The following is a 21,557-nucleotide window of genomic DNA, read 5'->3' as shown; positions in this document are numbered from 1 at the left end:
TAACTACTGACGCAAGCATTCGGCACGCACAGGCACACACACGGAACTCAACATGCAGGAATAGGATACAGTGCTTTTAAAATAAGATGAGAATTCATCACAGCCTCCTGGCAGCCTTCAGAGGCAGCTCTGAGCCCAGCCCCATCCCCGTGCCAGCAGCAGGACCGGGTACCTGCTTCTGCCTTCCAGTTAAATCCCTCTCAGGGAGCAGCAGGTGGGGGTCTGTGACCCCTCCAACATTGGGGTGCAGTTTGGTGCTCTGACATTGTGCTCTGGGGCAGATGTTCTCCTCCTGCAGCCTGGGCAGCTCCCTGAATTCCCTCAGACCCTGTCACAGGAGCCTTCTCACTGTGCTGCTACAAGCCCTGGGTGCCCAGCTCCTGGAATCTGCAGCGTGGGCTGGTCCCCACCACCAGACCAGGGGGTTCAGGACCCTCACACTCAATAAAAGCCAAAGAACTGGTCTGGGGGCACAGAGCCATCTGCTCCCACCCCTGGAGTGCCTGTCCCACCATGGTGAATATTGCTAGAGGATAGGCAGCTCCTCCCTGCCGAGGCAAGGCAGCTATGGAGCTGCTCAGAAGTGATTGCTATCAGATGAAAGGAAATCTGAGCACTGTTTCTCTGAGGAATGAAACCTTTGTAGGGTTAAGATCAACCTACAGCTATGGCTGAGCCTCCTGGGAGCCAGGAGGAGCAGGAGTGGGAAACACGAGCCCTCCCTCCTGGCCGGGGGAGGCTCCTGCTCTGCTGAATTCTCGCTCAGCTCCAACATCTCCTCCCCCTGGCAGCCAGGGGGGAGCCATGTGGCCGTGCGGGAGCGGGGACATGCTGGGCTGGCAGCACTCACGGAAGCAGGGACAGCCATGCAGGGCACCGCTGGCCCTGGCAGCTGAAAGGCTGGTGAGGATGGCACTGCCACTGCCAGGAACCGGCCCTGCTCCTCGTGGAAGGATGGCTCAGGCCAGAGGATGATGACACACGTGCCAGAACGCACGGTGGGAGCTATCAGTGCAAAGGTTGTGGCTTGTTGTTAGTCTGTGAATGTCAGGAACTGGTGAGGAACCACACCAGAGATGGAGGGAAGTCCTAAAGTGCCAATACAGGGATCTGTACTGTACAGCAGCAGAAAAACAGAGACAGAAATTACAGAGGAAAGAGGAACTCAGCTCCCAAACACCAGCTGCCACCACAAGCAGAGGGCTCCAAATGCACTGAGGCGCCACAACTCAGTGTCAACTCCCCCTTTTCCAGTCCAAGTTTAGAGGTTACACTGCTGAGAGGAGGACAAGCACTCCAGGGCGTGTTTCTCCACAGCTCCCACTGCAGATAATCTCAGAGCTCCCGTTGGGAATGGGGTGATGCTCCAGCCAAGCCCCCAGGGCATCCTCCCCAGTCAGGGCTGCTTTGTGGCAGAGAGGTGAAGCAGGTCAGACAGGCGGTAGTGCAAGTATTGCTCAACACAGCCTTGAGTATCGGAGAGGCAGCAAGGAGTGAGTTATTTATCAATTTATGAGCACAGCTGAGCACCACAGGTGGAGACCACTGTGACTAAGATGAGCCACCACGAATCATCTCTCCCACTCCGTGCTGGAGGAAGATGGGAGTGAGTCAGCAGGAAAAAAGTCTGTCCCTCCCTCCCTCCTCAAACCCAAACAGCATTAGGTGGTTTCTCAGCAGGAAACAAGCTCCTGTTTTGAGCACTGCTCCAGAGCAGGCTGCTGGGAGCTTTCATCTGCCCCGTGTCACCTGCATTACTCATCTACCCAGATGCCTCTTCCCCCAGGGAATCTCAGCTCAGCTTTAGTGTGGAAGTTTGGGTGTGCATCAGTCAATCAGGGGGCACCTTGAGTCCCTTCAGGAAGCAGCCAGCTGGATGGACACAGAGGCCTTTCACCAGCAGACTCAGCTCACACGACAGGAGGGCACAGGCAGGACAGGAAAAGGCTTTGAACACGCTATAAAGGTGAGAAGCTCACCTTCAGCAAAGGCCACACCACACTGCTTCCAACCACGACCTCCAAACACCATCACAAGCAACCCCTGACCCTGGAAAATCCTCTGGAGAGAACCACGAGGCCAACTTGGCTGAGCCACCACAAATCTTAAAAACAGCATTTCTGCCCTGCTGGTTTATACCCCAGAGAGCCCTTTCCAGGCGAGAGGAGGAGGTGGCACAATCCTGAGGCACCTGATGCTGGTGCAAAATGGCAGCTTCCCCAGGGAGCCTCCCTGCCTCCAGACATGGTTTTGGAGGAGTGCAGGTCTCACAGCAGGTCTCAGCGGGGTCTAAGCCACGCTGGGTAACCTCAGGCTGTACACAGAAACTTCCCAGACTCAGAAGGAAGATCACATTCATCTCCAAAGCTGCCTCACATTATCACCATAAACAGAAGTTAAAAAAAAACCCCAACAAACCAAAGAACAGATCAGCTCTTGTATGATGTCAGCTGCTCTCACCCCATAATCAGCATTAAAAGGAATTAAAACCAATATTTGCTTTCCTAGAAAGACTTGTCTTACTTAGAACTACCTTGGGAGCTGCTACTGCCACATGGCACCGGGCAGAGCAGCCCAGGCTCAGTATCACCTGAAACTCTAGAGGGAAGTGCTGTGCCTGGGCACAAGGCTTTGGGCACTGACAGGAACGATCTGCAAGTGTCACCACGTTGGTGGTACATCCTTTATGGCACAGAAGCTTTGAAATGAAAAGTTCTCAGTACCCAGGCTCAGAGAGCAGCAGTTCTGCCCCATCCAGAGCCACCCAGGAGCCCTGGGAGAGGTAGTCAGGACACAACGACGGCTCAGCCAGGAGCAGCAGGCAGCAATGCTGGCCCTGTTTTACCACAAAGCACAAATGCCAACTCCCCAACAAAATAAAATAAAAGAAAGTAATATGGATAAAACATAGAATCCAGTACCTTCATCCCCGATCTCTCCTGAGCACTTGTACCTCACCAGCCAGGCAGCCTGTGCTAACACCTGCTGTCTCACAGCGTGGCTCCAGCTGAATCACATTGATTCCCCATCACAAAAAGCACCTAAAAAGAGGGCCCTCACCCTCCTTCAGTTCCCTTCTGCCTTTAAAAAGCCAGCCCCGACCTCACAGTTGAGGATTCCCAGTCTCCCTGCAGCCTGAGGATTCCCAGTCTCCCTGCAGCCTGCTCGGGGCTGCCCAGCAAATGGATGTGACAAATGAACAAGGCACAGTGCTCTACATTCGCAGTGGCTGGCACCTCGGGGCTCACCAGCCTTAGGGAGTGCTTCCACCTTCCTGATTTTAACAAACCTGGGAGATACTGGGAAACCCTTTCTGGAGAGAAGCATGTGTGCCTCCACTGTGCTCCCACTCACTCAGGGACGACCTATCCTGGGAAGTGCCCAGAAACTCAGTGCAGGAAGGGACACCATCCATTGTAGCTGTGCCAGGGCGCTCTGAGCTACACCCCATGGCAGTCACATCAGTGGACACAAAACTTCACATGGCCTTCACACCTCTGATCACAGCCCTGGCTCCTTGGAAGGGACTGACAGTGCTCAGGGTTCTGGCAGAAGCGTGCAGGACACTGTGCTAGATGGGGGGCTGCACACTAGTCAGTATTGATCCCCGAGATCACCCACCCCCCCTCATGCCATAAACCCCCCGGATGCTGCCGTGATCCACTTTAACAGTGCCCCTTCTGACATTTACAGAGTGCCCGATGGTTATGTGATGGAACATCTACGCTTTTGGCTACAGGGAACAGCCAGAAATCCACTCCTGCAGACCTGGATTTCTGCGGGGCAGAGACACCAACGCCTCGGCCCCTTCCCGATGTGTGAGAGCTACTGCAGACAGCGGCAATGTCAAGCACGGATGAGCTCTGTCAGACTCCGAGCACGTGGGCACACGGCCTGTGCAAGGCTAGATTTTGTACAAAAAGCTGGGAACATAGTCAAATCTGAGCAGGGGGCTCCCCCCTTGCCCCGGTTCCTGAATGTAGTGCAGCTTCAGCAGCTCGGCCAAGTACTGCACGATTTTGATATCTTCATTTGCAAGGCCCAGTTGATGCTTTAGGAAGTTCATCCTGCGATTCACAACGGATTCCTCCGGTTCCCTTTCGCTGATGGGAAGGTGCAAATGATGGCAGAAGGTGTAGAGGAAGGCTTTAGAGCACAGCTGGGTGAGGATGCTTTGGACGTGCATGTAGTAGGTGCTGCCACGCTTGATCTGCGTGCGGTGGTCGGCCAGCCGGGCCACCACGGTGCCCTTGTAGAGGGGGCAGCGCAGGGTCTTGCTGTCGGCGTCCAGGATGCTCAGGTAGCGGCTGTACCGGCTCAGGGCGTGCAGCACGTTCACCCCGGCAGGGGACACTGCCCTGCAACAGCAACACACAGGTCAGGGCTGCAGGGCAGCCGGGATTTAACCAGCAGGGTGTGTCCGTGCCCTGCATCCTGTGGAGTTTCCCCCTAGTTGATGAGCTGGTGCAAGATCTCTGTGGGTGAATAAAGCCTAGGGGGGGACAAATTGGCTCTCCAGCTTGCCAGATCGTAAAGAAACCTTGATTCCCTGGATTCCCGCATGCCCTGATCTGTACTGTGCATGCTACAGCATAAACCACCACACTTCTGGTCAGCTTCCTCCCTCAGTGACATGCAGAGGGACTCATAGGACACCTCTGGTCAGTAGACACATCTTACAGCAGCTGGAAGCTTCCCAATGTGACCCAGAAACCCAAAGCAGTCCCTACTTTCCAAGATCTCCACGTTCCCCCCTTTCCAAGATCTCCACGTTCCCCCCCAAATCACTTTGGAGGGAGCTGCTCTGAGGTGGTCGAAGCCCTGAATGGAGCAGAACCTTCTGCATTTCCTAAAAGAGAGAACCTTCCTTAACCCACAACATTCATTCCGTGGCTGAGTCTGGCTCCTTGTCACTCAAGTGCAAACCCACAGCATGCTCACAAGGATACAATTACCCACCAAGCTTAACCTGACGTTATTGAAATGCAAGTTACAAGCCAACGCAAACCCTTCAGCTCCTCCATTCTTTGTGGTGACAGTTGCTGGGCTGAGATACAGCTCGCAGCCCCAAACTGGGAGCCTCAACTGGTATAGGGGCTGCCCCAGTGCCCAGGCAGCACCTGGCCATAGGAGACAGAGGATCCTTGCTGGAATAAATAGTTCAGCCTCTAAATTCTTTCCCAGAGCCCTCCTACAAATGGTTTGTGGAGAGCACCCACATTAAACTAAATACTTAATTAACATTCCACAGAGGAGAGCTGAAATGACTGACACATGTTACAGGCAGCTCTTAAATAAAGATTTCTGTTTATAAAAATGGCATCTAACCACAAACATTGAGCAACGAGTAAACACTTGGGGTTTTTAAAAACCTCACTGACAGACAGAGAGCTTGTGAGCAGCTGTTGGCAGAGCTGTCATCCTGCCTCACAAGCATAGAAATGAGAGCAAACTCACAGCTCTGGATAATTTCAGCATCCACATCCCCCAGCAATACAATACTCTGCGACTCAGAAAGCAGGTTTCTGTGTTTTAATTTTCCTGCTGTTTACAAACACTCCTGCAGGAGCTGTTCCAGCCTGGCTCTGAGCACTGTCTGCCACTCTGACTCAATGTTTTCCACCCTGGTGACAGCAATGGCCCTTCCCTGCCATACCTGCACCCAAAGCACAGAACACATCCTGGAACACACAAAAAAGTCCTTTTCATAACATCAACAAGGGCAGGGCCCTTGAGCTGAGCAAACATTCTTTGCTAATAGGAGCTGTGAAGCCATAGTTCAGGACTGAGTGTTGGGAAGGGGCACTTGTTTTTGGGACAGTTCTCACCCTAAGCAGAGGTTTCCTACAATCCCAACACTGCCCCTGCACAGCTCCAGGCACCTTTCTTCCTCATCAGCACAGACTGAGGCGCTGCTCTCCAATTCTGACCTACAGATCTCATCACCTCTTCAATAGGCTGCAGAAGAAAAAACCCTCCCCTCCAGCACAGCTTCATTTACCCTAATATTCCAGCTAGAAATGTGAGAAGAGCTCCAGCAGGAGATGGCAAAGCAGAGCACACAAGGGACTCAGGAACACTTGTAACAGATCAGCCAGGAACCCAGCAGGACTCAGGTGTTTGTTCTCTGCTTTGCCAGGCAAAAACCTCCTGGCCAAGTAACTCACCTGAGGCAGGCAGCAAGTGCTGTTTTAAACACTGACTCCCAAGCAAGGCTGGACACAGGGATAAGTCTACTCCTTTTCCAAAATAAATCCCACCAGCAGAAATTCGTGGCAGCTATGCCGGTAATTAAGATCCCTTATGCACAGGGATAAGTCTACTCCTTTTCCAAAATAAATCCCACCAGCAGAAATTCGTGGCAGCTATGCCAGTAAATAAGAGACCACCCCTGTACATCCATTGCCCTCTGAGATTAAGTTCTTAAGTTACCTCAACCCTATTAAAGCAATCAGATCCTTGCATTTACCTCTGGAGTCCAATCAACTTCCACTTCTGGAAATCCACCAAGTGCAGAGCGGAGGTGACCCAGTGCTTCACGGGCTTGGCGTACGCGCCGCAGTTGGGCACGAAGATGGAGAGCGCCGTCACCAGCCTCTTGACCATGGCCTCGTCCTCCCCCAGCACGACCAGGGTCCTCCCGCTGAGCAGGGAGTAGATGGCGGGGTGGGCAAAGGGGTACTGGCGGATGAAGCGCAGCGCGTTCTGCCCGGCTCTCTTCCTGTGCCTCTCTCCGGCCGCGCAGGCCGGGTGGGCTGGGGACGGGGTCCTGTCGGAGCACGTGGAGGCGGCGCTGCTGATGTGGCTGGTGGAGTCCGAGCACTCGTCCAGGCTGCTCTTACTCAGCTCCCTGCTGCCCGTCAGGTAGCGCGAGTCGAGCTCGCAGGGCAGGAGCCCCCCCGGGAGGCCCTGGTGGGAGGGGAAGCCCCCGCGCAGCCCCTGCTCGGCCGGCCGGTACGGCTGCGGGGGGATCCGCACCACGCCGTCCTCCTCGCACCGCTTCTGCCCCAGCTCCGGCAGGGCCTCCAGGAAGTTGGGACTCTCCTTCCCGATGCAACAGGCAGCATCCACCTGCACTAAGCTTTCTTCCTTTGAGATGTCGTCCTGCCCGTCATCCACGCCCGGGTTCGCTCTGGGGGTGAAGCGAAGGCCTCCCTCGTCATCATCGGCGTAGGGCTCCTCGTTAATGGCACTTGGGTAGCTCGCTTTGAAGTCCTCCGGGATGAGGGACTCGGAGGGACACGTGCTGAGCACCTCGATGCTGTCCTCGCTGACCGTGCGCCGGCTGCCCACCTTGCTGCGGCCCGCCTGGGGGCTGGGAATGACGGGCAGGCTGGCCTGGCTCTCCGATTTTGTCAGCCCAGATCCCGACTTCTCCGTCCCCAGCACCTCGATGCTCTCCCCGCTGCTGATGCTGCCTTTGATATCCGCATCCAGATAGTCCAGGTTCTCCTGGTGCTCAGACATCACAGACTCAGACATTTTGGGCTCTTCAGAGTCCTCCGTTTCCTGCTCCATCTTGATGGGCACACACTCCACACTGGACTTGTAGGAGCCCAGGCTGATGACCACTTTGGGAGCAAGCGACTCTTCTGAACACTTTTCATCTATGGCATCTTGGCCGAGCCCCTGGCAGCCTCTGTACTGTTTTTCAGGAGGTTTTTCATCCAGAAAAGACTCATCCTCAAAGAGGAAGTTGGTGACACTCTGTTGCTTTAGGAGAGCCCGGCTGATCTGCTCTGTCAGGAGGTAACAAACATCCCCGCGAAAAGTCCTCTCAATATGATGCAACTGGTCAAGGGTCTGGGTGAAAAAATAAACATCACAGAGTTCCTCCAGTGTCTTCAGCTTCTTGTCAAAGCACTTGGCAGACTTGGCTTTGATGAGTTTGGGGGTGTAGGATGGTACGTGGGTGTAAAGGTGAGTTTCTCCGGGCTCAGCGGGGTCGGAGGCAGTCGGGTCCTGATCGCTGCCCACGTCAGCCCGGTCCAGGGCACAGTCTGGCTCGTAGGGGTGGAATTCAGAGTCCTTCAGCTTCCTGTAGGGATACGACCGGATTTGCCTCAGCAGGTCTTGGTGCTCAATGATTGATTTTTCCACACTGGCCAGCTCGTTGGCCTTCTCAATGGCCTGGGTCGTGTAATACCCCTTGTCGTTGGCTTTCTTTTGTTGCTCAGTCTCATTGTGCAGGACGGTCCTGGTGTAGTCAAGATCTTTTAGTTTCTTTTCCAGTTCGTTGGCAAAAGCTTTCCGGTTCCCCGTCTTCAGGCATTCGGAGGCTTTGGAGAACTCGGTGGAGAGTTCCTGAAACTGCTGCATGATTTTGTGCTCATCAGCAGAAATATAGGCCATGCAGAAGGGCCTCACAAAGCCCCTGGCTTCCAGGTCATACAGGGTCAAGTGGTGCACGTAGGCAAAGGCGCCTTCCTTGGAGTCCCCCAGCACCACCTTGGAATCCTCCACGAAGTTCAGCTTCGGGTAGGCAGAGCCGGGAGGGTGCCCCACGAAGGATGCCTGGTAATCCACAGACATGATCCGCAGGGAAAAATAATTGAGATCGAAGGTGCCCGACACTTTGGCGTCATCGGGGATGGTCAGGAGGGGCTGGGGCCCCACTTGCTCCGAGAACTCGGAGATGAGGATGAAGTCCCGGGTGAACTTGGAGCCGGCGACCTTGGCCCAGGGGTTGGCGCCCTGGCCGGAGAAGGGGAACAGCGGCACCGAGTACTCCTCGGGCAGGGGCGGCTCGCGGTACAGATCATCCTCCAGCTCCTCCTCCCTGGTGAAGGCCACCACGTCAGGGGCGCTGATCATATTTCCCGCAGGACGGGACCGACATGGAGCAGCGACGCGGCCCCGGTCCCCCCGGTCCCGCCGGCACGGCCGGGCCCCGCGGGAGGCGCCGGCTCAGCCCCGGCCCCGCCGCAGCCCCGCGCTCCCCTCACGCCGCCGCCATGGCCGGAGCCGCCGCCTCCTCACGGCCCCGCAGCCATCTTGGAGTCACATGACGCGCGGCCTCCGACCCCGCGGGCAGGAAGCGACGCCACCGCCACCTCCTCCTCCTCCTCCTCAGCTGGCGTTGTTTATATTTACCGTCGTCACCCTTTGTCGTTACGGATCCTGGGACGGGCCCAGCGGCGGCGTGAAAGGGGGGAAAACCAAAGCAGAGCGGCGGTGGGAAGGGACACTTAGTGGCGCCGCGGAGCATCTCGGGAGTTGTAGTTCCGTGCCGCACCGCGGCTGCGCTTTACGGCAGGACGTGACGGTGAGGGGGCGCGGCGGCGGAGCGCGGGAGGTGAGGGCGGAACGGGGCAGAAAAGGGCGAAAGGAAAGGGAAAGCCCTGGGTAAGGGACAGCCTGAGGGGTCTGGGGTGGGGAAGGGGCTGCACTGGGTAAGGGACAGCCCGAGGGGAGACCTGGGGTGGGGAAGGGGCTGCATTGCATAAGGGACGGCCTGAGGGGGATCTGGGGTGGGGAAGGGGCTGCACTGGATAAGGGACAGCCCAAGGGGGATATCTGGGGTGGGGAAGGGGCTGCCCTGGGTAAGGGACAGCACAAGGAGGATATCTGGGGTGGGGAAGGGGCTGCACTCGATAAGGGACAGCCCAAGGGGGATATCTGGGGTGGGGAAGGGGCTGCACTGGGTAAGGGACAGCCCGAGGGGAGACCTGGGGTGGGGAAGGGGCTGCATTGCATAAGGGACGGCCTGAGGGGGATCTGGGGTGGGGAAGGGGCTGCACTGGATAAGGGACAGCCCAAGGGGGATATCTGGGGTGGGGAAGGGGCTGCCCTGGGTAAGGGACAGCACAAGGGGGATATCTGGGGTGGGGAAGGGGCTGCCCTGGATAAGGGACAGCCCAAGGGGGATATCTGGGGTGGGGAAGGGGCTGCCCTGGGTAAGGGACAGCCTGAGGGGGGTCTGGGGTGGGGAAGGGGCTGCATTGCATAAGGGACGGCCTGAGGGTGATCTGGGGTGGGGAAGGGGCTGCACTGGATAAGGGACAGCCCGAGGGGGGATCTGGGGTGGGGAAGGGGCTGCGCTGGATAAGGGACAGCCCAAGGGGGATATCTGGGGTGGGGAAGGGGCTGCACTGGATAAGGGACAGCCCGAGGGGGGATCTGAGGTGGGGAAGGGGCTGCGCTGGATAAGGGACAGCACAAGGAGGATATCTGGGGTGGGGAAGGGGCTGCCCTGGGTAAGGGACAGCCCAAGGGGGATATCTGGGGTGGCGAGGGGGCTGCGCTGCCCCGGCCGTGGGGGAGAGGGCAGCCCCAGCCCCAGCAGGGCAGGAAGGGGCCGAGGGCCAGGCTGCAGGATCCCCCCGACAGCTATGCCCGGAGCACGGTGACACCTTCTCCATCCCCGAGGGGCTGCCCTGAGCCTCCCGGTGACACCGGCGATCTCTCCATCGCAGGAGGCGGAGCAGCAGCATGGCCTGGCCGCAGCTCCTGTGATGAACCTGAACGCGCGGCTGCTCAGCGGGGCCAGGATGCTGCCCCAGCCCTGGCGCTGCTTCTCGCGGGCCGCGGAGGACCTGGCGCTGCAGAGGATCCGCAAGGTCCTGTGCGTGGCCGAGAAGAACGATGCTGCCCGGGGCATCGCCGAGCTGCTCTCCAACAGCAGGATGCGGCGGGTAGGAACAGCCCAGTCGTGCTGCTCCCTGCTGCGCGGAGACAGGGGTGGGGCGGGTCTGTGTGCTGTGTGACAGCCCCAGCACGCTCGGCAGAGCTTGGCGTGGATGCTTCACATCAGCACACTTGGTGCTGGTTTTGTCTCTGAATACACGAGGGTACAAAAATGTTCTGTGCACAAACATCACTTGCTCAAATGTATTTGGGAGTCTCAGGTCCTTGTGGATTAAGTCCAGTGGGAACTCGGCTCCCTCTGCCCAGGCTGCCTTCCCATGGTGAGCGTTCTCCCAGTCCTTCCTGGATTAGCAGTGGCTTCAGAAACTGCCACCATCCATTTCCCTGCCTAAAAGCACCACTTCTGCAGCATCAGGAAGTGTCAGGGGTTTACTGGAGGTCACCAAATAAAGCAAAAACAGGCTGTGGTTTGGAGAAGAAAAATACAAAGATTTCTACTCTCTGCTGCTCTGGTAACAGTTTGCATAAGCACTTCCTGTTTCAAAACTAAGGAATTTCCAAACTAAGGTGCTACTAGACCAGAATCAGAGAGTCACTGAGGTTGGAAAAGACCTCTGAGATTATCGAGTCCAACCCGTGATCCCCACCTTGGCACCCAGACCAGAGCCCTGAGTGCCACATCCAGTTGGTTCCTTCAACACCTCCAGGGGTGGTGACTCCACCACTTCCCTGGGCACTTGCAATGCTTGATAACCCTTTCCATGAAGAAATTCTTCCTGATGTCCAGCCTAAACCTTCCCTGGGACAGCCTGAGGCTGTTCCCTCTCATCATGTCACCTGGGAAAAGAGGCTGACCCCCACGTGGCTCCAACCACCTTTATCTGAATAAAAGGTGTTATGGAGAACCTGGTTGCTGACAGTCCCAATCAAACATCATCCTGCTTCTGTAAAAAAAAGCAGTAAATACACAATCTAGAAACTTCTGTGAGTTTCAGTTAGGTGGGAGGTAGCCTTGGGGACACTACTTGTCACTTGGAAAAAGATAGGAGTTTGTCAGGAGTTTCTAAATACTGTCCCCATTAAATAAATCAGTTCCTCATTATTCATGGGGAGGTAACCCTGGAACCACCTTCAGGAATGGTTTAAAATCCTCTTACCTTGGAAATCACCATTTCAGTGTGTCCATAAATGATACAGGAGATTTCCATCCCCTTGCTGCAATTCCCATTAGCTCCAGTAGCTGGTTTTCCTTTGCCATGTGCCTCTTGTGCTCCATCCCAGTGTGGACAAAGCGGGGCAGGATGGATTTGTTTACTGTTAAAAAAAAATTATTTAAAAAAAATTTTAAAATTTGTGTCCAGTTAAAAGCCAGAAACTCAGGAATTCTCCTTTTCTTTCCAGAGAGAAGGGTTTTCCAAGTTCAACAAAATCTATGAATACGACTACCACATGTTTGGCCAGGTAAGACTTTTCTCTCCCTCTGCTGCTGGATTAATGAAGTAAATATACTAATTAATAAAAGCCATTTGTCAGGAGTTACAAAACATGGCTCCAGCCATAGGGATGTTCTGCCCAAAGATGAGAAAAAGTCAGATGTTTTCTTGGCTCAACCACCTGTTTGTTGCTCTGAATCTTTTAACTTCCTGGTTTTATGCCAGTCAAAAATAACGTTGCTGTTTAGAATGAGGAGCTTCCTACAAAAGTTGAGGATAAGGCCATGGATAGAGCTTGTTAGGATGTATTAGTTTTGGTTTCTCCATCCCTGGAAGTGTTCCAGGCCAGGTTGGATGGGTTTTGGAGCAACCTGGGACAGTGGGAGTTATCCCTGGATGGGCTTTAAGGTCCCTCCCAACCCAAACCATTCTGGGGTTAACAGCAGAAAGGTGTCACTAATCATTTAAATTGAGAACTAAAGGGAGATTTTGGGGCTGTGGGTAGTTTTTGGTGAGTGATGTGCCCTCATTTCCTTGCTGTGTCTCTTGCAGAACGTTACCATGGTGATGACATCCGTGTCAGGACATTTACTGGCTCATGATTTTGTCATGCCATTTCGCAAATGGTTGGTACCTCGTGCCCCTGGCAGGAAGGAGAAGGGCTCTGTCACCTCCTGGCCCTCACAGGAGGGGCCTGTCACCTCCTGTTCTCATCTTTGACACTGAAAGCATCTCCCTGACACATCCTTGGGATGCTCAAAAGCAAAGGGGCAGGGAGGGACTCTGACTCAGAGCAAGGTGATGACTTCCAAATTTTATAGAAAATAGCCAAAATATTGTTTCAAATTCCTGTCCTGCTAAAACCCCCTGAAGACATAATACTGGTTAAAGTACATCAAGGCAGACACAGGGAATTAAACTGATTCCAAAGTGGGATGGTTTTGTGTTCTTTGTTCAGCTAGGAGCTGCTCTGGGAAGCAAGGTGCTTTCTCTGCCTTACCTCCTTTTGTACTCTGGCCTTCAGACAGGAGAACCTGCTTGTTGCCTTCCAGATTTGCTGTTTTCTCTGGCTGGTTTTTCATTCTGTTGTTTTAAATGTTACTCAGCATTTCATGTGAACACTCTGTTGTCTGAAACAAGGCCTGTAATAAAATACATTAATTTCAGTACTTAGAGAGCACCAGGTAGTGTCTCACAAATGGTGGTTGAGTTTATGTGATGCACACACACATTTCTCCTCTGTTTTCCAGGCATAGCTGCAACCCTTTAGCTCTTTTTGATGCTGAAATTGAGAAGTATTGTCCTGAAAATTACCTGGATATCAAGGTACATCATGGTTAAGACTTTGAAACTGAACTCAGGTTTTGGTTCAACAAATATTGTCCCAGACAGAAGGATGACCTTACCTTTGTCCTTAACATCCACATTTCTGTAGTTTAGCAGGTTCCTCCTACATTTCCTAGGACTATATATGCTGTTCATTTGTGGCACTGAAACTCCTGTTCATGTACAAGTAGTGCAGTGAAGGAAGAGCTAAAAATAGAATTGTTTTTTTCTAACAAGGTGGAATTGATAATAGTGTCTCAGTTCCACAGAAAAAGACATTTTTAGAAAACAGATTGTGGTACAACCTGCTCAAAGCCAAACTTTTTAACAGAATTGGATGTAAATAAATGACTCAATTATTTTAAAAGCTGCCTGATCTCTCAAGACACACAATTACAAAATGTTATTGCAACAACCCATCTCCATGGATACACATTGCATTTCGTGTTCAGTGAGTCATTCTAAAATGAAATGACAGAGCAAGTGGCCTGGAATGTTCTCCCTGTGTTGTTTTTCTCCTCTCAGAGAACCCTTGAACGAGAAATCCAGCAGTGCCAAGCCCTGGTGATCTGGACTGACTGCGATCGAGAAGGAGAGAACATTGGTTTTGAGATCATCCACGTGTGCAGAGCTGGTGTGTAGAGCATCTCCATCAGTCTGAGTTCCATTAATGCTTTAACAACTCCTTTAGCAGAGGCAAATTCTCAATTTTAGTGTGTCTAGGTTAAATGCTGGCTAATTCTAACAAACACGTGGCTGTGATAGGCCAGAAATGCATCCAGCTGTTGGAAAGCTGACAGCACATTCTCTCAGTAGCTGTTTATTAGTTTCTCCTTTCTGTTGGTGTTTGAGTCCCTCTGATTTCTCTTCTGTGTGTGTCTGGCAGTGAAGCCAAACCTGCAGGTTTTCCGGGCCCGCTTCTCTGAGATCACACCTCACGCTGTCAGAGCGGCCTGCGAGCACCTCACCCAGCCCGACCAAAAAACCAGCGACGCCGTCGACGTCAGGCAGGAGCTGGACCTCAGGATAGGCACGTAAACATCTCTTACTGGAACCTCAACACGAGGCAGAAATGCCCTCTGTAGTCTCATAAACCTGATTTGTAGATCAGATATGACTAAAAGACATCACATGTTTTACTGGAAGTGTGCTCTTTGAATCGGAGAATCATCAACTCCCAAGAATGAGTCAAACCAGTGACCGATCCCCTCCTTGTAAACCAGACCAGAGCACTGAATGCCACATCCAGTTCTATCTTGAACATCTCCAGGGATGGTGTCTCCACCACCTCCCTGGGCAGTCCATTCCAATGTTTAAAAGCCTATTCTGTGAAGAAATTGCTCCTGAAAAGAGGAAATTTCTCCTTGAAGCAAATATTAAATTTGTAGCTCATGTAGCACTGACAAGCTCTTCAACTGAGTATTAAACAAAGTAAAATTAATGCTCAGAATATTAAAAAGATCTGAAGTACTGTGATAATCATTCAACATTGTTGTATTCAGTTGTGGTGCCCATTTTGTTTCCTCAGGTGCTGCCTTCACCAGATTCCAGACTCTGAGGCTGCGGAAGATCTTCCCTGATATTTTAGCGGATCAGCTGATCAGCTATGGCAGCTGCCAGTTCCCAACACTGGGATTTGTAGTTGAACGCTTTAAAGCCATCCAGGCCTTTGTTCCTGAAGCCTTCTACAAAATTAAAGGTATGTTTGGGGAAACACGGTCCTGGGCTCCATCTTCCAGGGTTTGATGTGGATAAAAAGGAAAAACATTGGGGCAACTGACACAAAAAGACAAAAATCATCCAGAGATGATTTTCTCTTCCTCTGCCATGAGCAGTGAGCAGAGCTGGAAGGTTTCCAAGTTCCTTTGTAGTATTTCCATTGTGTGGCTCCTCCATCAGCCAGCTCTGTTGTCCATACAGTGACCCACGACCATGAGGACGGCAGCGTGGTCTTCAACTGGAAGAGGAACCGGCTCTTCAATCACACAGCGTGCCTGGTCCTTTACCAGATGTGTATGGAGGTAGGAAAGCTTGTAAAGAGTTGCATAATCCAGATTCAGCCAAACATTCCCTGTATCTGTCTTGTTCAAGGCTTTTAAAGAACAGTTTGTGTAAACTCCTAAAGGATATGTGGGTTTTGCTTACTCTGTTTAGGATCCAGTAGCAACTGTTGTTGATGTTGTGAGCAAGCCAAAGAGCAAATGGAGGCCCCTGCCCCTGGACACTGTGGTATGTTTGAACTCTGGGAAGGGTTTTTCTGAAAAGAGCTTGGAACAGATGTTTTACTACTGCTTTGAATTATCCACTAATACTTTTGGGTTTTCTGGCTCTTCCCAACGCAGGAACTGGAAAAATTGGCTTCCCGCAAACTGAAAATAAATGCAAAGGAAACAATGACAATAGCAGAAAAACTCTATACTAAAGGGTAAGAAAGCAAGACTTGGCTTGGTAAACTTAATTCTTTTAAAACTAAATGGCCTTTTGTTTAAAATGGGAAGCATCTTGGAGCAACTCTCAAAAGTGCTCTCCTGTCTTTTTTCCTAAGGTTCATTAGTTACCCTCGAACTGAGACCAACATTTTCCCCAAGGAGCTGAACCTCTCTGCCTTGGTAGAACAGCAAACACAGGACCCAAACTGGGGAGGGTTTGCACAGAGGATTTTGGATCAGGGTGGGCCAACTCCTCGGAGTGGAACCAAATCCGATCAGGCTCACCCTCCCATTCACCCCACAAAATACACCAGCAACCTGCAGGTAGGTATAACCAGAGGGAGCTGGATGGGTTGTGTTGCTTGATAAAATATTAACGTGGTCATTAGCACAGAATCCTCACCCAAGATCCCACGGATGTTTTTATACCTTGGTAACCTGGGAGGACACTCACCCTTCTCACTGTGTGATCTCAGGGCAATGAGCAGAGACTCTACGAATTCATCGTGCGCCACTTCTTGGCTTGCTGCTCTCAAGATGCCAAAGGACAGGAGACAACTGTGGAGATTGACATTGCCAACGAGCAATTCATTGCTCAAGGACTCATGATCCTGGCCAGAAATTACCTGGAAGTGTATCCTTATGACAAGTGGAGTGATAAGGTAATCCCCTTGAGTAACATAAGTGGGAGAGGCTAAAGTAGCACTTCACTGCCAACTTCAGACCTCTCTGCACAACAGCTTTTGACCATTTCTGGCTGTTTGACTCAGAGCCCTTGTCCTGAGTGAACAGACCAGGAAGCAGTTGCAAAGAGATTCTCCTTCCCTTCAGGTTATCCCGCTCTATCACAAAGGGTCTCGCTTTCAGCCCAGCACAGTGGAGATGGTGGATGGGGAAACCAGTCCTCCCTTGCTCCTCACAGAAGCAGATCTCATTGCTCTCATGGAAAAACATGGCATTGGTCAGTATTGGGCAGCATGGCCTCTTGCTCTTGGCAGAGGGAATTCTCCCCAGGGAATTCTCCAAATGTTGCTGCAGATAAGAAATTACTTAAATGTGCAGAAAAAAGGGGTATAAAGTGCAAAGTCCAAACATCCTCAAGAGCCTGCAGAGTTCTTCCAGTACCCAGGGAAATGGGAAATTTTGGATTCAGGGTGTGCCACCAGCACCTTGCTGGCCTCAGTGCCAGCAGGGCACGAGGGCAGTGCTGCTCCTCACCATAAGTTGTGTCCTTGTCCCTGGGCATAGGGGAAATCACTTCTTGGCCCCTGATTTGACATCTCTCTGCTTCCAGGGACTGATGCCACCCACGCCGAGCACATCGAGACGATCAAGACGCGGATGTACGTGGGGCTTACGGCGGATCAGCGCTTCCTGCCCGGCCAGCTGGGCATGGGGCTGGTGGAAGGTGAGGGGAGAGCCCTCACAAAGATGGCAGAGTCCTTACTTGCTCCTTCCTTTCGCTTACCATTCCACATATTCCCCAGGCTATGATTCCATGGGCTACGAGATGTCCAAGCCTGACCTTCGAGCTGAGCTGGAGGCTGATCTGAAACTGATCTGTGAGGGGAAGAAAGACAAATCTGTAGTGTTGCAGCAGCAGGTCCAGAAGTACAAGCAAGTCTTCATTGAAGCTGTGGCCAGAGCCAACAAGTGAGTACTGTCTTTTCCCTCTTCCTTTTGCTTTGTTTTGCTGCGAGGTGCTGGCTGCTCTTCTGGGGCTCAGCCTGGAGTGGGGGATCCTATCACACTACTTCCCTGGAGCTCTGCTCTCTGTGTGTTGGTATTTGCATAGGAAGGGATGACTCAAAGCCTGGCAGACTGTCAGGAGTTCCTCCCAGCTAAGGGTTTAAACCAGGATGAGCAGTGAAGATTAAATTTGGGGATGGCAACATGCACTGACCTCTGGTGTTGTACCCACACCTTTCCTGTTCCAGCAATGTGGTGCTGAGTCAACGTGCTGGTGGAGAAGCTCAGAGGGGCTGTGTGGGGGCAGCGAGCTCTGAGTCACTGCAGCACCTGATTGCTCTTTGCAGAAACACCCAGGATGCTCTGCTCATTTCTTTATAGATTGGACCAGGCCCTGGCTCAGTATCTGGGAGAAGCTGCAGAAATTCCAGAGCAGGATGAGGTGTACCCAGCAACGCCCGTTTCTGTTCGGAAATGTCCCCAGTGCAACAGTGACATGGTGCTGAAGACCAGGAAGAATGGCGGGTTGGTGGCCTTCTCTCTTGTAGCCTCCTGTGTTGGTTTGTGGTTCTCCAGGCTTTTGTTTACCTCCTTTGGTAAAAGCTTGGAAAACATGGGCTGCAGATTGCTCACTCCACCAGCTACATGAGCTGTGTGGACTCAGCTGAATGTCTTTTCAAGTAGGTATTTCCCCTGAAAAGTTGCGGTTTTGACAATTTCTGGTGGCTGAGAAGACACAAGAATGGATCCCCAACTGTCTTGAGTTTGCATCTTCCTCATCCGGTGCCTTTGTCCCTCGGCAGGTTCTACCTCAGCTGCATGGGCTACCCAGCCTGTAAAACTGCAGTCTGGTTCCCTGATTTCGTGGTGGATGTGACTAGGGATGAGAGCATCTGTGATGTGTGTAAACCCCATCCAGTTCACAGGTAGGTCGTGCCAGTTATCCCTTGTTGGACAGTGGGGCAGAGACTTCCATGAGCTAGGCTGGGCAACCATTTTCCATTCCAGTCTTGGAAAGCTAGAACAGCACTTGGCTTGGGGGTGAAAAGAAGAGGGGTTGGGGAAACTGTCCTCCATATAGCAGAATCAAAAGAATAAATAAAAGTTCAAGTATAAATTGAGGTCTGTTGATGAGAAACTGGCAGGCTTTGACTCTTCCTTTCCTTGCAGACTGAAGTTTAAATTCAAGAAAGGCAGCGTTCCCCCTGTGATGCCCTTGGAGTTCGTTGGCTGCATTGGAGGCTGTGATGAGATGCTGAAAGAGCTTTTAGACCTCAAGTACTTGCACAGATCATCCCAACCTGCATCATCCACCTCCCAGCCAGGGCATCACCTGCAGGCCAACCACTCCCTGAACAGAGCCAGCAGTGAGACCAGGCAAGCCAGGGGGGCCTCAAACGTGGCACGGGGACACCTGCTCTCCATCAACTCCCCCAGGACCCCCAGGGCTGCTCCTCCAGCTGCTCCAGACGACGGGAACGCTGTGGTGTGCAACTGTGGGAGCGAGGCGCTGCTGCTGACCGTGCGCAAGGACGGCCCCAACAAGGGCCGCCAGTTCTACAAGTGCAGCTCCAGCACCTGCAACTTCTTCCTCTGGGCTGACGAGCAGGACAGAGGCAGCTCCACGCCGCTCCAGCCCGCTGCTGGAAGAGCCCCAGCGGGATTGCAGCGGGCAGGAGGAGGGAGGGAGCCCTTGGGCAGCAGCAGCAGCAGCTCGGAGGCCGGAGGCGGCACGGTGTGCCGGTGTGAGCAGCCCGCGGTGACGCGCACCGTGCAGAAGGACGGGCCCAACAAGGGGCGGCAGTTCCACACCTGCCCCAAGCCCCGGGAGCAGCAGTGCGGCTTCTTCCAGTGGGCAGATGAGAACGTGGCACCAGGTACGGCCGGGCTGGGGGCACACACCAGGGCTGCAGGCTGTTGTTGAGCTCAGCAAAACAAGGAGCTGCTGGAGAGGGTCCTGTGGAGGCCACAAAGATGAAGGACTGAGGGGGCTGGGCCTATTTAGTCTAGAGAAGAGAAGACTGCCAGGGGATCTCATTAATGCATGTGAATATCTCAGGGAAGGATGATGCTAGGCTTTTTTTGGTGGTGCCCAGTGACAGGATGAGGAGCATTAGCCAAAAAATAAAACACAAGAAGTTTGACCTCAACATCGGGAAGAACTTATTTACATTAAAGGTGGCAGAGCTCTGGAACAACTGCCCAGGGAGGTGATAAGAGTGTCCCTCTCTGGAGATATTCAAACCCACCTGGCATGGCCGGGAAACTGTGCTGCTACCTCTGCCCTAGTTTAGGGGTACAGGGAAAGGGCAAGTCATTCTGGAGCTTTGATCAGAGATGAAACTGTGTGGAAAGATGCTGAAAAGAAAAATAATGACAAAACAAGGGTGCAAAAGAGAGAGAACTGACAAAAAGAGACATAACCAGGTACAGAGGGGAAGATGTGGTCTGTGAGAGATCCTCCTCCTCAGACATTTGGGCCTAAAGGGGTAAAATCGAGTTTTCCAAACTACTTAAACCCCAAGTTCTTCTCTGCCATGCTTTGTTTCTGCTTCAGCTGCAGACCAGAGCATGCAAGCAGGCAGATCAGCTTCCCTGTGCTGCTCCCACATGTCTCTAATGCTGCAAGACAAATGGGTAACATTTCACTGTTCAGACAAGTCTGAAGCAATGCAGGTTCAGGAATAATCTGAGAATCTTTGATCTATTTTGAACTTACCTTGTGTTTCTCACCTATTCATGTTTTCAAAGATCCTTAAATTCAGCTTGTTTATCTCTAGGCCCTTCTGGAGATGACTCTTCGAACCACTTTGGCAGCAATGGATTCTCCAGAGGGTTGGGAAGCAAGGCCAAGAGACCAGGCACTCTCTCCTCAACATCTGCTGCCAAGAAGCCACGGACCTGCAGCATTTGCCACCAGCCTGGGCACACAAGGAAAACCTGCCCTCAGAACCACTGAGCTGGGAAGGACCAGGCTTGTCAGCTCTGTAGGAGCCACAAGGGACTGGACTTTGGGAACAAGTCCCTTGAGTGTTTTTTTTTGGAGGGGCTGGTTGCAGGCTGCTCCTGCCAAGGGATGCCATTTGTTTCAGCAGGGGTTCAACCAGCTTGGAAAAGTGGTTCCACTACCAATTTTTGTTTCCAGCTGCTCTTCTGCTGAGCAGATTGGGAAAGTCTGAACATTTCAAGGAAGCACTTGGAAGCTGTGGAGAAAACTGCACTGCATCATTCCCCTGCACCATCCTGGTGGCTGTTCCTGGCCTTTCCACGCAGGGAAGAGCTGGATCAGGGCCACCAGGACAGACACCAGGGCTGCCAAGCTCTGCTCAGTCCCTGGCTTTTCCACAGTGTGGAATTTAAGTTCCCTTCTCAGTTGATGTTACCTGAGCAACATTCCCCTTTTTTGTCACCCTTACCTGGGTTGTCCCTGCCAGTGAAGGAGGGTCAGGTACAGAGGAGCTGGATCTGAGCCCTGGGAGGAGCTCAGCTGCAGTGCTCAGGAAAAGCCCTCATTTTAGATGGTTCCTGAATTTGAAGGCAGGTTCTTCCTCAAACTTGGAGACATGCCTTTGTGATGCTGCTAGCTGATGAAAGTTATTTTTGTCAAACCAATGAGTTTCTTATTAAAATATTATTTAAATTTTAAATTTGATGCAGTGACACCTTAACTCTGCCTAATTTTCTTCCTACGTAAAATAGTGAAGTTTTCACTGTAAAAGCATCCAGCCAAATCTTGCTCTTTGCAATCACTGGAACAATAGAGGAGCTTTCTTGGCAGAAACTCCCCACAGCAATTTAGAAGTGAGCTACAAAGAGATGGGAAAAGTGGTTTTTATCTCACCAGCTGCATCTGCTGACCTGGGACAGACAGACAGAGCTGGCTGAGCTGAAGAGAAGCTCTGTTTTCCCAGTTCTGAGTTCAGACTGAACTCCCTGGGGAGCCAGGCTGCCTCTTCCCTTGCTGTTGGGGCTTCCTCTGTTGATCAAAGGAGGGAGATCTGCAGGATTCCCATGTGCTCTGCTGCCAGGAGCTCCAGGGCTGCTCAGGATCCTGGCCCTGGGCACGGAGCAGTTCCTGGGGTCAGCACTGAGG

General features: G+C 52.5%; 2 protein-coding genes across 4 annotated transcripts; one reads left to right on the top strand and one right to left on the bottom strand.

The window, feature by feature from the left end:
- Positions 1 to 3,904: 3,904 nt before the first annotated feature.
- On the bottom strand, positions 3,905 to 8,532 carry SMCR8 (SMCR8-C9orf72 complex subunit). The gene is made up of 2 exons (XM_030285116.4): positions 6,470 to 8,532; positions 3,905 to 4,358 (listed from the first exon to the last, which is right to left on the bottom strand). Exons 1-2 carry the CDS (start codon positions 8,530 to 8,532, stop codon positions 3,905 to 3,907), a joined length of 2,517 nt encoding a protein of 838 aa, XP_030140976.4.
- On the top strand, positions 8,455 to 21,111 carry TOP3A (DNA topoisomerase III alpha). Of its 3 annotated transcripts, none has more exons than XM_030285109.4 (20): positions 8,455 to 9,265; positions 10,416 to 10,634; positions 11,989 to 12,048; positions 12,573 to 12,646; positions 13,271 to 13,346; positions 13,872 to 13,980; positions 14,233 to 14,376; positions 14,875 to 15,045; positions 15,267 to 15,367; positions 15,501 to 15,575; positions 15,689 to 15,771; positions 15,892 to 16,099; positions 16,252 to 16,437; positions 16,607 to 16,736; positions 17,070 to 17,183; positions 17,263 to 17,428; positions 17,846 to 17,989; positions 18,268 to 18,390; positions 18,635 to 19,341; positions 20,245 to 21,111. In XM_030285109.4, the coding sequence occupies exons 1-20, from the start codon at positions 8,591 to 8,593 to the stop codon at positions 20,421 to 20,423; spliced, it is 3,744 nt and encodes a 1,247-aa protein (XP_030140969.4). In that variant the 5' UTR covers positions 8,455 to 8,590; the 3' UTR covers positions 20,424 to 21,111. The 3 variants fall into 3 exon arrangements, with proteins under 3 accessions (XP_030140969.4, XP_030140968.4, XP_030140970.4); XM_030285108.4 differs by having other exon boundaries at positions 8,455 to 9,295; XM_030285110.4 differs by having other exon boundaries at positions 9,256 to 9,345.
- Positions 21,112 to 21,557: the final 446 nt, after the last annotated feature.

This window comes from Taeniopygia guttata, chromosome 14, assembly GCF_048771995.1.
Source record: "Taeniopygia guttata chromosome 14, bTaeGut7.mat, whole genome shotgun sequence".
Lineage (NCBI taxonomy): Eukaryota > Metazoa > Chordata > Aves > Passeriformes > Estrildidae > Taeniopygia > Taeniopygia guttata.
The sequence above is the reverse complement of the archived record's forward strand: the minus strand, read 5'-3'. Positions and strand labels throughout refer to the sequence as shown.